We start from the raw sequence: 14119 nt of genomic DNA, 5'->3' as shown, positions 1-14119 counted from the left end.
GTGTAAGTGAGCATGTACATAGTGTGTATACTGTACATACACATGTGAGTGTGCATACAGTCAGTGCAAGACAGGGTCAGTGCAGATAGTCCGGGAAACCTTTTAATGAACAGTCTATGGCTAGGGTGGCTGGAGTCCTTGGCAATTTTGGGGAATAGCAATGGGATAATCCATACATTTACAGTGCCAATAATAACAATAAGCATTTATTTGGGCTGCAATCTGAGGTGAAGTTAGTTGCCGATTTCTGAGGCTGGTACCTCTACTGAACGTATTCTTTTTTTTCTTCACCTTTATTTAACAAGGTAGGCCAGTTAAGAACAAGTTCTCATTTACAACTGCGACCTGGCCAAGATAAAGCAAAGTAGTGCGACAAAAACAACAGAGTTACACATGGAATAAACAAACAGCGTCAATAACACAATAGAAAAATCTGTATACAGCAAATGAAGTAAGGAGGTAAGGCAATAAATAGGCCATAGTGGCAAATTAATTACAATTTAGCAATTAACACTGGAGTGATAGATGTACAGATGAGGATGTGCAAGTATAAATACTGGTGTGCAAAAGAGCAGAAAAACAAAAACAAATATGGGATGAGGTAGGTAGTTGATTGGATGGGCTATTTACAGATGGGCTGTGTACAGCTGCACCGATCAGTAAGCTGCTCTGACAGCTGATGCTTAAAGGTAATGAGGGAGATATAAGTCTCCAACTTCAGTGATTTTTGCAATTCATTCCAGTCATTGGCAGCAGAGAACTGGAAGGAAAGCGGCCAAAAAGATGTTGGCATTGGAGGTGACAAATGAAATATACCTGCTGGAGCGCATGCTACGGGTGGGTGTTGCTATGGTGACCAGTGAGCTGAGATAAGGCAGAGCTTTACCTAGCAAAGACTTATAGATGACCTGGAGTCAGTGGGTTTGGAGACGAATATGTAGCGAGGACCAGCCAACGAGAGCATATAGGTCGCAGTGGTGGGTAGTATATGGGGCTTTGGTGACAAACGGATGGCACTGTGATAGACTGCATCCAATTTGCTGAGTAGAGTGTTGGAGGCTATTTTGTAAATGACATCGCCAAAGTCAAGGATCGGTAGGATAGTCAGTTTTACGAGGGTATGTTCGGCAGCATGAGTGAAGGAGGCTGTGTTGCGAAATAGGAAGCCGATTCTAGTTTTCATTTTGGATTGGAGATGATTAATATAAGTCTGGAAGGAGAGTTTACAGTCTAACCAGACACCTAGGTATTTGTAGTTGTCCACATATTCTAAGTCAGAACCATCCAGAGTAGTGATGCTAGACGGGCGGGCAGGTGCGGGCAGCGATCGGTTGAAGAGCATGCATGTAGTTTTACTAAAATTAAGAGCAGTTGGAGGCCACGGAAGGAGTGTTGTATGGCATTAAAGCTCATTTGGAGGTTTGATAACAGTGTCCAAAGAAGGGCCAGATGTATACAGAATGGTGTCGTGGGCATAGTGGTGGATCAAAGAATCACCCGCAACAAGAGCGACATCATTGACATATACAGAGAAGAGTCAGCCCGAGAATTGAACCCTGTGGCAACCCCATAGAGACTGCCAGAGGTCCGGACAACAGGCCCTCCGATTTGACACACTGAACTCTATCTGAGAAGTAAGTAGTGAACCAGGCGGGGCAGTCATAAGAGAAACCAAGGCTGTTGAGTCTGCCGATAAGAATATGGTGATTTACAGAGTCGAAAGCCTTGGCCAGGTCGATGAAGACGGCTGCACAGTACTGTCTTTTATCGATGGCGGTTAGGATATCGTTTAATTAAGACCTTGAGTGTGGCTGAGGTGCACCCATGACCAGCTCGGAAACCGGATTGCATAGCGGAGAAGGTACGGTGGGATTCGACATGATCGGTGATCTGTTTGTTCACTTGGCTCTTGAAGACTTTAGAAAGGCAGGGCAGGATGGATATAGGTCTGTAACAGTAACATCTACTAAATATGTGTTATTCTCTGCAGCAGAGGTAACCCCTTGGTCTTGCATTCCTGTGGCGGTCCTCATTAGAGCCAGTTTCATCATAGCACTTGATGGTTTTTGCTAATGCCCTTGTTCCGGATTGACTGACCTGTCTTAAAGTAATGATGGACTGTTGTTTTTCTTTGCTTATTTGAGCTGTTCTTGGCATAATATGGACTTGGTCTTGTACCAAATAGGGCTATCTTCTGTATACCACCCCTACCTTGTCACAACACAACTGATTGGCTAAACGCAATAAGGAAATCCACAAATTCACTTTTAACAAGGCACACATATATAAATATATATAAATACACATTCATACACACATATACAGTTGAAGTCTGAACTGTACATACACTTAGGTTGGCATCACTAAAACTTGTTATTCAAACACTAACAAACCATAGTTTTGGCAAGTCGGTTAGGACATCTACTTTGTGCATGACACAAGTACATTTTCCAACAATTGTTTACAGACAGAATATGTCACTTATAATTCACTGTACAATTCCAGTGGGTCAGAAGTTTACATACACTAAGTTGAGAGTGCCTTTAAACAGCTTGGAAAATTCCAGAAAATTATGTCATGGCTTTAGAAGCTTCTGATAGGCCAATTCATATAATTTGAGTCAGTTGGAGGTGTACCTGTGGATGTATATCAAGGCCTACCTTCAAACTCGGGGCCTCTTTGCTTGACACATTGTGAAAATCTAAAGAATTCAGACAAGACCTCAGAACAAAGATTGTAGACCTCCACAAGTCTACTTCATCCTTGGGAGCAATTTCCAAATGTCTGAAGGTACCACGTTCATCTGCACAAACAATAGTACGCAAGTATAAACACCATGGGACGACGCAGCCGTCATAACACTCAGGAAGGAGACGCATTCTGTCTCCTAGAGATGAACGTACTTTGGTGCGAAAAGTGCAAATCAATCCCAGATCAACAGCAAAGGACCTTGTGAGATGCTGGAGAAAACAGGTACAAAAGTATCTATATCCACAGTAAAACGAGTCATATATCAACATAACCTGAAAGGCCTCTCAGCAAGGAAGAAGCTACTGTTCCAAAACCGCCATAAAAAAGCCAGACTAAAATTTGCAACTCTACATGGGGACAAAGATCATACTTTTTGGAGAAACGTCCTCTGGTCTGATGAAACAAAAAAATAACTGGTTGGCCATAATGACCATCGTTATGTTAGGAGGAAAAATAGGGAGGCTTGCAAGCCGAAGAACACCATCCCAACCGTGAAGCACAGGTGTGGCAGCATCATGTTGAGGGGGTGCTATGCTGCAGGAGGGACTGGTGCACTTCACAAAATAGATGGCACCATGAGGAACAAAAATTCTGTGGATATATTGAAGCAACATCAAGACATCAGTCAGGAAGTTGAAGCTTGGTCGCAAATGGGTCTTCCAAATGGACAATGACCCCCAAGCATACTTCCAAAGTTGTGGCAAAATGGCCTAAGGACAACAAAGTCAAGGTACTGGAGTGGCCATCACAAAGCCCTGACCTCAATCCCATAGAACATTTGTTGGCAGAACTGAAAAAGTGTGTGAGTGCAAGGAGGCCTACAAACCTGACTCAGTTACAACAGCTGTCAGGAGGAATGGGCCAAAATGCACCAACTTATTGTGGGAAGCTTGTGGAAGGCTACCCAAAACAATTGACCCAAGTTAAACAATTTAAAGGCAATGCTGCCAAATACTAATTGAGTGCATTCTGACCCACTGGGAATGTGATGAAAGAAATGAAAGCTGAAATAAATCATTCTCTGCTATTTTTCTGACATTTCACGTTCTTAAAATAAAGTGGTGATCCTAACTGACCTAAGACAGGGAATTTTAACTAGGATTAAATGTCAGGAATTGTGAAAAACAGAGTTTAAATGTATTAGTTTAAGGTGTATGTAAACTTCCGACTTAAACTCTATACACCCCCCCCACACACACACACACACACCGGATTCAGACATGGCTCATCCTTATATCTGTAAATTCCATTCTTTAACTTTTTAGATGTGTGTGTGTATTGTTAGATATTACTACTGGAGCTAGGAACACAAGCATTTTGGTACACCCGCAATAACATCTGCTAAATATGTGTATGCGACCAATAAGATGTGATCTCTTTTTCAGCATAACACCTCGTATCATCCTACCCTCCCTGCTCTTCTCTTCCATAATTACAGATCCTATCGTAATTTCCCTCGAGCAAAAGGAGAGAAGTAAGATGCCGTCCCCAGTTCCCACACACTGCGTGTGTGTGTGCCAGCCTAGGAATACTCTTCCCCCAAACTAATTACCAGAAACCGTCACGAAGCGAACGCGCTCTTCTCCCTGACGTAACATCAGTATTTGGGCTGCAGAGATGATCCACCCTCTGTGCGCACACAGAGAACTCCCAGGGGTTACAGTTAGCCCATTATGCACTGTAATTCCCACATAGGTGCATGTGCTTCCCCGTGTTATACCGCCAATGGCGTCATGATGAGAGATGCAAGCTCTCTTGCGTGGATGGTGTGATTTCTCGAGGCAGGAATAAGATGGAAATAAGAATGGTCCAATACATGTTGAAAAGCACAGTGTGTGTTATATAGTACATTCAGTTTTGGACGTATATCTATGATCATAAAATAGATTTCAGGAGGATATTGCCCATCATGAATCAAATCATTGTTAGAAATGTGCGTTTATATGAGTGTTCCAAATGGCTGAGAGCAAAATGTTTTATCTATCAACCTTTGATGAATGTTGTTTGCTAGTGAGACCTTTATCATGGCGGGAAGTTTATTTTGATCTGTTACTCTGTCTTGGAGGATAATCACAGGCTGATGAAAATGTTTCAATCTTGAGTTTGGAGTGACTGCAGGTGCCACACTCTCGGGTCATTTTTATGAACTTGTCTGCCGCGTGGCTTTTGAACAGAACTTGAGAAGCCTGGGCTTCCGAGGATAGCACTGACAATAAACCTTGAGTCTAATACTCAAGTCACAATGTCCCGGGATAATCTTTCTTATCCTCTGCTGTACATTTGGGGCAGTAGTGGGATTTTACCCCATTGGCTTATAAACACCAAGTGGGGCACTCAAGTTTAGAGTAGGAGAATATAGCTCCCAGAGCTGTGAGAATACAAGGTGCTCTTTGAGTACAAGTGCAGGGCACTGCACTTAAGAAACCATTTAACGAAAAACAGCAACCACTTTGCCCCAAAATTAACTATTAATCTGCAATCTGGATAAAGGCCATGCGTTAAAACTCATTTGGTAGTTTTTGGTAGTTATTTGCAAGTCAATTACTTCTTCTTTAGAAATGTCAAGATAATAATAATAATAAATAAGCCCTGATCCCATTTCATATTTTCCTGTGTTACTAACAGCTAGCAGCTGTTTTCGTCTCTATATAGATTTCAAAACTGAATAGGGCCCTTCATGTTGTACACTCACAGTTTGCTCTTGTCACACTACTGTTCTGGGGACATGTGGTGAGTTCGATGGTACATGGAACTCTACTCAAAAACACTCTTTCCAGTTCAAGTGTTGCACTCATTCTAATTATTTGATCAAGAGACAACCCATTACAACGCATCATGCATCAAAGACCCCCGCATGATTTGCAGTATTACACTCAGTTTTACACTCTGCTTCTGGCTTCACACATAAAAGCCCAAGGAGACTACAGTGACGCATACAAAAGTATTCTGAGGTGATAGTTATCCCAGCAGCACACACACTTGCCACTGTGTTTCAAGGACTACAGAACCGTTCACTCCCACAGGGAGCCGATGCAGAAGAATGCCTTAGAGTGGCGTAAACTTACAGAGAATATAAACCAACCAAGGCACTATAGAAAACTAACAGAAAACAAACAGTAGGTACATTCGATAGTCTTACATTGTATCAACACATGTCTGGTTGTATTTATCTACCATGACAATAGGCATGGGAATAACATGCCTCTTATAGCACATCACGCAGAGCCATTATTAATAATACAATTAATTTGGTCACTTTAAACTGAAAGGAAGCTGGAAAAAAGACTACGCAACAGGAACATGCCTGAGGAAGGAAACATCAGCCCTGCAAGCAGCAAAAAGCACGCCTGCCTCTACTGTGCCTAGACCTGATATTCGACAACAAGGTATACCAGAAAAAAAGCCAAGCATACTGTACACATTGAGTTCACAGTCGGTCACTTACAAGATGTCAAATCAAATGTATTTATATAGCCCTTCTTACATCAGCTGATATCTCAAAGTGCTGTACAGAAACCCAGGCTAAAACCCCAAACAGCAAGCAATGCAGGTGTAGAAGCACAGTGGCTAGGAAAAACTCCCTAGAAAGGCCATGAGGGGTGGCCAGTCTTCTTCTGGCTGTGCCAGGTGGAGATTATAACAAAACATGGCCAAGACATAAATGACCAGCATGGTCAAATAATAATAATCACAGCAGTTGTCGAGGGTGCAACAGGTCAGCACCTCAGGAGTAAATGTCAGTTGTCATGTACTCCAAATAAGTGGGGACTCGGATTTGGAGGTAGAGGGTAAATATTTATTATGAAGAACATTATTTCAACAGGATACCAAACTATGAAAAATCTAATGCTTAAATTGGAAATAATTATTACGCATCTCAGACATCGTGATCAAGGTACAATTTGGAAAATATGATTTCCCAAACCAGAGTTAGGTAATGTGAAAGAGGATCGTAAAAAGATCTCATTGTCTTTCAGCTAGCTTCTAATAAGAGGTACACGTCCCTGTATTTCAAAGCTACACAGTATGCATGCTTGGCATTTTCATGAGCTCTGCAAGTCAATAAACTGTTGAATGACAATGTGATGAGAAAAGGATTCAATCATAACCTAACACTAAACATTCCACATGATTGCTTATTTCGTCCACCAAATCAACTGGATGGACAGAGTGCAGGAGAAAAGCTAAAATAGCAAAGGCAGAAAATGATGCTGTGATCCACTGTGTCAAGGAAAAGGACGGAGAGAAAAACTTAACACATACATGATTTGATCACTTTCTTGTCACAAATCTTCCTACGCATCTGGAAATTCAAATTAGCCTCATGATTTAGATAGAGTCAATGAAATCCCATAGTTCTCTTTCTCTCCATGCAGGGGCAGTCTAGACATTTCAGACCAGGGCCTGCTAGCAAAATCCTTCTCTCTCTCTCTCTCTCTCGTTCGCTCAAACACTAAAGCTGCTCCCGGGCGGTTGAAGCTCCCGAACCCGAGAGGTTTAAGGCACTGCATCTCAGTGCTAGAGGCGTCACTACAGACCCTGGTTTGATCCCGGGCTGTATCACAACCAGCCGTGATCAGGAGTCCCAAAGGTCGGTGCACAATTGGCCCAGCATCGTCCGGGTTCGGGGATGGTTTGGCCGGGGTAGGCCGGCATTGCTAAATAAGACATTGGTCTTAACTGACTTGCCTAATTAAATTTAAAAATGTAAAATTAAGAAATGTGCTACTGCTACAGTAGAGCAAGGTTCTACTTATTGTATCTGAAATGCATCCACGCACATCAACAACCGTTGTTTTACATATACTGAACAAAAATATAAACGCAACATGGAAAGTGTTTGTCCCGTATTTCATGAGCTGAAATAAAAGATCCCAGAAATGTTCCATTCGCACCAAAAGCGTATTTCTCAAAAATGTTGAGCACAAATTTGTTTACTGTTAGTGAGTATTTCTCCTTTACCAAACTAATCCATCCACCTGATAGGTGTGGCATATCAAGAAGCTGATTAAACAGCTTGATCCCTACACAGGTGCACCTTGTGCTAGGGACAATAAAAGGCCACTCTAAAATGAGCAGTTTTGTCACACAACGCCACAGATGTCTCAAGTTTAGAGGAATCGTGCAATTGCAGTAATGTCCACCAGAACTGTTGCCAGATAATTGAATGTAAATCTATCTATCTATAAGCCGCCTCCAGTGTCGTTTCAGAGAATTTGGCAGTACGTACAACTTTTGATTTTCCCATGATGTCAAGCAAAGAGGCCCTGAGTTTGAAGGTAGACCTTGAAATACATCCACAGGTACACCTCCAATTGACTCAAATGAGTTGGAAAAATTACTTGTGTTATGCACAAAGTAGATGTCCTAACCGACTTGCGTTTGTGTTTGAAAAACGTGTTTGTGTTTGAAAAACAAGTTTTAATGACGCCAACCTAAGTGTATATTTTGTTGGATATATATATACAGTATGTATACATACATACAGTGCCTTGCGAAAGTATTCGGCCCCCTTGAACTTTGCGACCTTTTGCCACATTTCAGGCTTCAAACAAAGATATAAAACTGTATTTTTTTTGTGAAGAATCAACAACAAGTGGGACACAATCATGAAGTGGAACGACATTTATTGGATATTTCAAACTTTTTTAACAAATCAAAAACTGAAAAATTGTCCGTGCAAAATTATTCAGCCCCTTTACTTTCAGTGCAGCAAACTCTCTCCAGAAGTTCGGTGAGGATCTCTGAATGATCCAATGTTGACCTAAATGACTAATGATGATAAATACAATCCACCTGTGTGTAATCAAGTCTCCGTATAAATGCACCTGCACTGTGATAGTCTCAGAGGTCCGTTAAAAGCGCAGAGAGCATCATGAAGAACAAGGAACACACCAGGCAGGTCCGAGATACTGTTGTGAAGAAGTTTAAAGCCGGATTTGGATACAAAAAGATTTCCCAAGCTTTAAACATCCCAAGGAGCACTGTGCAAGCGATAATATTGAAATGGAAGGAGTATCAGACCACTGCAAATCTACCAAGACCTGGCCGTCCCTCTAAACTTTCAGCTCATACAAGGAGAAGACTGATCAGAGATGCAGCCAAGAGGCCCATGATCACTCTGGATGAACTGCAGAGATCTACAGCTGAGGTGGGAGACTCTGTCCATAGGACAACAATCAGTCGTATATTGCACAAATCTGGCCTTTATGGAAGAGTGGCAAGAAGAAAGCCATTTCTTAAAGATATCCATAAAAAGTGTTGTTTAAAGTTTGCCACAAGCCACCTGGGAGACACACCAAACATGTGGAAGAAGGTGCTCTGGTCAGATGAAACCAAAATTGAACTTTTTGGCAACAATGCAAAACGTTATGTTTGGCGTAAAAGCAACACAGCGCATCACCCTGAAAACACCATCCCCACTGTCAAACATGGTGGTGGTAGCATCATGGTTTGGGCCTGCTTTTCTTCAGCAGGGACAGGGAAGATGGTTAAAATTGATGGGAAGATGGATGGAGCCAAATACAGGACCATTCTGGAAGAAAACCTGATGGAGTCTGCAAAAGACCTGAGACTGGGACGGAGATTTGTCTTCAAACAAGACAATGATCCAAAACATAAAGCAAAATCTACAATGGAATGGTTCAAAAATAAACATATCCAGGTGTTAGAATGGCCAAGTCAAAGTCCAGACCTGAATCCAATCGAGAATCTGTGGAAAGAACTGAAAACTGCTGTTCACAAATGCTCTCCATCCAACCTCACTGAGCTCGAGCTGTTTTGCAAGGAGGAATGGGAAAAAATGTCAGTCTCTCGATGTGCAAAACTGATAGACATACCCCAAGCGACTTACAGCTGTAATCGCAGCAAAAGGTGGCGCTACAAAGTATTAACTTAAGGGGGCTGAATAATTTTGCACGGCCAATTTTTCAGTTTTTGATTTGTTAAAAAAGTTTGAAATATCCAATAAATGTCCTTCCACTTCATGATTGTGTCCCACTTGTTGTTGATTCTTCACAAAAAAATACAGTTTTATATCTTTATGTTTGAAGCCTGAAATGTGGCAAAAGGTCGCAAAGTTCAAGGGGGCCGAATACTTTCGCAAGGCACTATACATACATAAATGTACTCACACATATGTATACATACTGTACATATACATATTTTTAAAATATATTTTCCTTCATTATTTCCTGCAAACACTCCCCTAATTGTAGTAAACTAATAAACAACACGTAGGCTTCTACTTCCAGTTTATACATACTATATACATTTTACGCTTATATTATTATTGATCGATTGACTATGACTTTTCAAGTCACCCAGTACTGCTATCTGCAGCATTAGCTCCAGGTAAATGTTGCAATTCAGCCATTTCTTTAATGGAAGCAAATGGAACGAAACAGGGATAAACATACCTGAATTTGTCCAAAATAAATTCTCCAACTGTTGGACTAATGATTACATCTTAGATCAGCTAAATTCAGGAAAGAGTGTGCAAGGCGGTATTGAATGTATCATGAGTATCATGTAGTAGCCTAAACATATCGGTTTTACATTGAGCTGGGTGAATAGAATATGGAATACAATAAGCAGTAATAGAAATAAGGCCATGCTCATTAAAAAAAGTCCTCCCTCATCTTAAACATCACCTACCGCCACTGGCCTAAAGTATAGCCTACTGTATGTAGCCTATCAAAACTAATTGCCCACATAGGCCGTTAATATAAGATATAAAGACAAGATGAAATTGAGAATAGTGAGGTAGCATAGGGAATGGAGCATGAACTAGAGCGACTGACTTAAAAAATAAAAAACACGCAAAAAACGCAGCCCATGTGAAGCGAGTGAAGGCTTAACTGAATGAACAACAGAGAAAATGCTATATCAAAGTTTGTTAAAATAGTTTGGGGAACGGCCTATTTGATGGCATATTTAATGGACGGTGTCAAAACCGATAAGTTTTGTGTTTCCCTGTCTGAGTTGATATGCTGATTTGAGCTGATGGCCCATCAGTTGATTGACAGCTGATTCAACAGCTTGTTGACCAAATGATTTGACCATCCCCACTCCTGCAATTCCCTCCAACCCTGTCTCTTTAATCATGTGACAATCATTATCATTCAATATTGTGATCACATTGATTGGATGAATATAAATTGATACAATGATAAAATCCAAACTAATTCACAACAATTGTAAAAATGAAAATTATTTAATTGCATGTACAGTTTACTATTATTCTCAGTTGTATTTGCAATTTTGTTGAGCTGAGACCCTTTTCTTTGACGTGTAAATTATCAGACTATTTGTTTTACTTCTTTAAGTAAATGCAATTAACTTGTAGGCCTAAGCAACCTTCCTAATGTGGAGGACGAGCTCTCTGCAAAAAAACAACCCCGTCCGACCACGTTTCGCAGTGTTCGGTAGCTGCATGTAGCCTACAGTAGGCTTCTTGAAATGTCACCCAGTGGACCTGCAGTCAAAGGTACAATGTAGGTATTAGGTAGGCTGTAGTACTGTATTGTACACAAAAACACCTATTCTAGCTGCACCCTGGTGACAATTCTAAATATTTATTTAGACATTAAAATCCTCCTGCTTCAGGATTATTTTACTCCTCTGACGATACGGGTCAAATTAAGATCCAACATCTGTATAGGGCTAGGATTAGATTTAGGGTAAGGAATAGGGTTGGTGGAAAACTGGTTGAACAACTATAAACCGTCTGTAAGAAATGGTAAACAAAAGTATAACAAATTAACCCCAGATAGGAAAGAAAGGGAAGTATTTAATGGTCTGCTTATCTATTCAGATTGGGAACAAAAACAGAGGAAATATAACTGAAAAAGCCCTGGGAAATTAATTCCTATCACTGGCTATGTGGTTCATGCAGGGAAGAGGTCAAATTGGGCAAGGATAAAATTTGCAAAAATCCCATCTGCTAAATGACAAATGGAATAAAATAAACTATGGTTCAATGATCACAAATACATACTAGATGAAATGAATCCGGTTTCACACAAAATGTTGAAGTGAACAAGTAACTCAGAAATGATGGGTTGCTGTCCGGTGACAGAGAGTTGCACAATATGACTCTGAGGTCAATGCCTGGACACTGAAAGGACTGGTTATTCACAGGTTCCTGTGTAGCCTATTTAATCACCTGCAATGAAGCTGACTAATGTCAAGACAACTTGGAGCATTTTGCTGAACATGGTGGTGTGCGTGTGTATAAAAGTTAGCTTTTAGTTGTTTTTAAGATTGCCTGAGAGGTTTTACTCACTGAGACAACGGCAGCCAGCGTTTCTATTCCGCCTGTGCTGAGGACGATGTATGGGATCACATTCTCTGCAAAGCCCGAGTCCCTCAAGATCCCATTGGTGTAGTACCAGATCTGTCAAGAGATAACAATGATCAACAAATACCACCGCATCAAAAGTGTGGACATTTTAGGCCGCATCAAAGCTTTGGCCTGCATGTGCTCATATCGCTTGTACAGCACCCATATCAATAAATAAATGTGAATAAATGATACCCCACACCAACTGAACCCATTGAAAACGACCCTGATATCAAATAGCATTTAACCATTTAATGGATGTATACTGTATAGAGATGACTGCCTTTTTTAAAATCAGTTTCAGAATTAAAGCAGTCCAGTGCCAAGTAGTTGGAATAGGCAGAAAATGTAGAAAAGACGGCATAAATATAAATTCACCCACCAAGGTCAAGATTAGGGGAATTCAACTGTAATGGGTGCGTGTTGGTGGCAGGGAAGTCAGGCGCAGGAGAACAAACTTGGTATAAACGGAGTCGTTTAATAAGTGCTCACAAAACTCAGAAAACCAAAATATACAAAATAATAAAAGTGGGTACAACACCCGTCGCACACCAGAACATAACATACAATCAAACAATCACCGACGAGGACTGATTTGCGCCATTGCGTTTAAAATCTGCATAATTTATTGAGACTTTCACATTGCAGGTTAGAAATAAATGCCTTTACACTATTGAGTTATTTGTCCCACAAAAATGAAAGGGATAGCAACACCCCCAAGAATGTAAACCCAATGCTATGGCAGTACATTTTTAAGTCAAAGAACATTATTACCGGCTCATTTTGAAGATAAACACCACATTCCAACAAAAGCGATTGGTGGCACTGGGATATTCCTATTTTAAAGGTCCAGTGAATGAGGAGCTAGTAAGAGCCTTGTACAGTAACTATGCCAGTGAGGATACAGCTACTGAATTAAATAGAACACTTAAAAATGTTCTCTATGGATACATCCCTGTCCTTTAAATTGCAAGCCCAATCTCCTGTCTGTCTTACGGGCCAGAAAGAAATGCCAATTACGGTCCAAAGGTCGATTAGTGATTTAATTAAGCCATAAATTCCATTTGTTCTTGTTCAGCTGTGTCCTTGGATTGATACTAATCGAGCCTTTTCATTGTGAGCCCTCATGCTCATACACTGTCATCAGCATCTCATTCCTTCTATCTTGTTCCTATCACACAGCAAAGTCACCAGTAATGCATTCGTAATGAAGTTTCTTGGGAAAAATTGCTTGTGAAGTTCTGTGACTATATGGCAATATATCTAAAAAGAAAATCTTAATTTAAATTCCTGAAAACAGTTTTTTTCTTCGGTGGGGGGAGAAGTTTTTCGAGGACTGGTAAATGAATAAGCACATCGAGCATTGATGCAATAGATTGCATACTCCCATAAATCCCAGGAAGCGTCTTGCATAAACTTTGCATGAATAATTCAGCAAGTTCAAATAACATCTAGATGTTTGTCTGTGAAAGGGGATTATTATCTATCAGTAGGAGTTTTTCTTCCCCCCCTGACTGTCACCAACTTAATAACACTTCCATCTCAACTATTGCTGCTGGAGAGCCAAGCCACTTATTAGTCATTCCATTGTTAGATTAAAATGTATATATATATATATATATATATATATATATATATATATATATAAAATGTTTACCCCCTTTTTCTCCCCAATTTCGAACTTGTCTCATCGCTGCAACTCCCCAATGGGCTCGGGAAGCAAAGGTTGAGTCATGCGTCCTCCGAAACAAGACCCGCCAAACCGCGCTTCTTAACACCCGCCTGCTTAACCCGGAAGCCAGCCGCACCAATGTGTCGGCGGAAACACCGTTCAACTGACGACCGAGGTCAGCCTGCAGGCGCCCAACCCACCACTAGGAGTCACAAAAGCGCGATGAGCCAAATAAAGCCCCCCCCAGTCAAACCCAAGCTAAATGGAGGTTGGATGAAGTGCATCTCTGATGGCACAAATAACCCCCAATATTAATACCTTCAAATGCACTGGAATTTTTTTTAAATCAGAGA

General features: G+C 40.8%; 1 protein-coding gene across 1 annotated transcript in view; it reads right to left on the bottom strand.

Annotated features, from left to right (window-relative positions):
- slc2a9l2 (solute carrier family 2 member 9, like 2) overlaps positions 1-14119 on the bottom strand; it is a 201274-nt gene that overhangs the window by 97575 nt on the left and 89580 nt on the right. The window contains exon 9 of the mRNA XM_024401572.1: positions 12038-12148. Coding sequence (XP_024257340.1) covers positions 12038-12148 — 111 coding nt within the window. The remainder of the gene's footprint in view (positions 1-12037; positions 12149-14119) is intronic.

Source organism: Oncorhynchus tshawytscha, linkage group LG02 (assembly GCF_018296145.1).
Source record: "Oncorhynchus tshawytscha isolate Ot180627B linkage group LG02, Otsh_v2.0, whole genome shotgun sequence".
Lineage (NCBI taxonomy): Eukaryota > Metazoa > Chordata > Actinopteri > Salmoniformes > Salmonidae > Oncorhynchus > Oncorhynchus tshawytscha.
The sequence above is the reverse complement of the archived record's forward strand: the minus strand, read 5'-3'. Positions and strand labels throughout refer to the sequence as shown.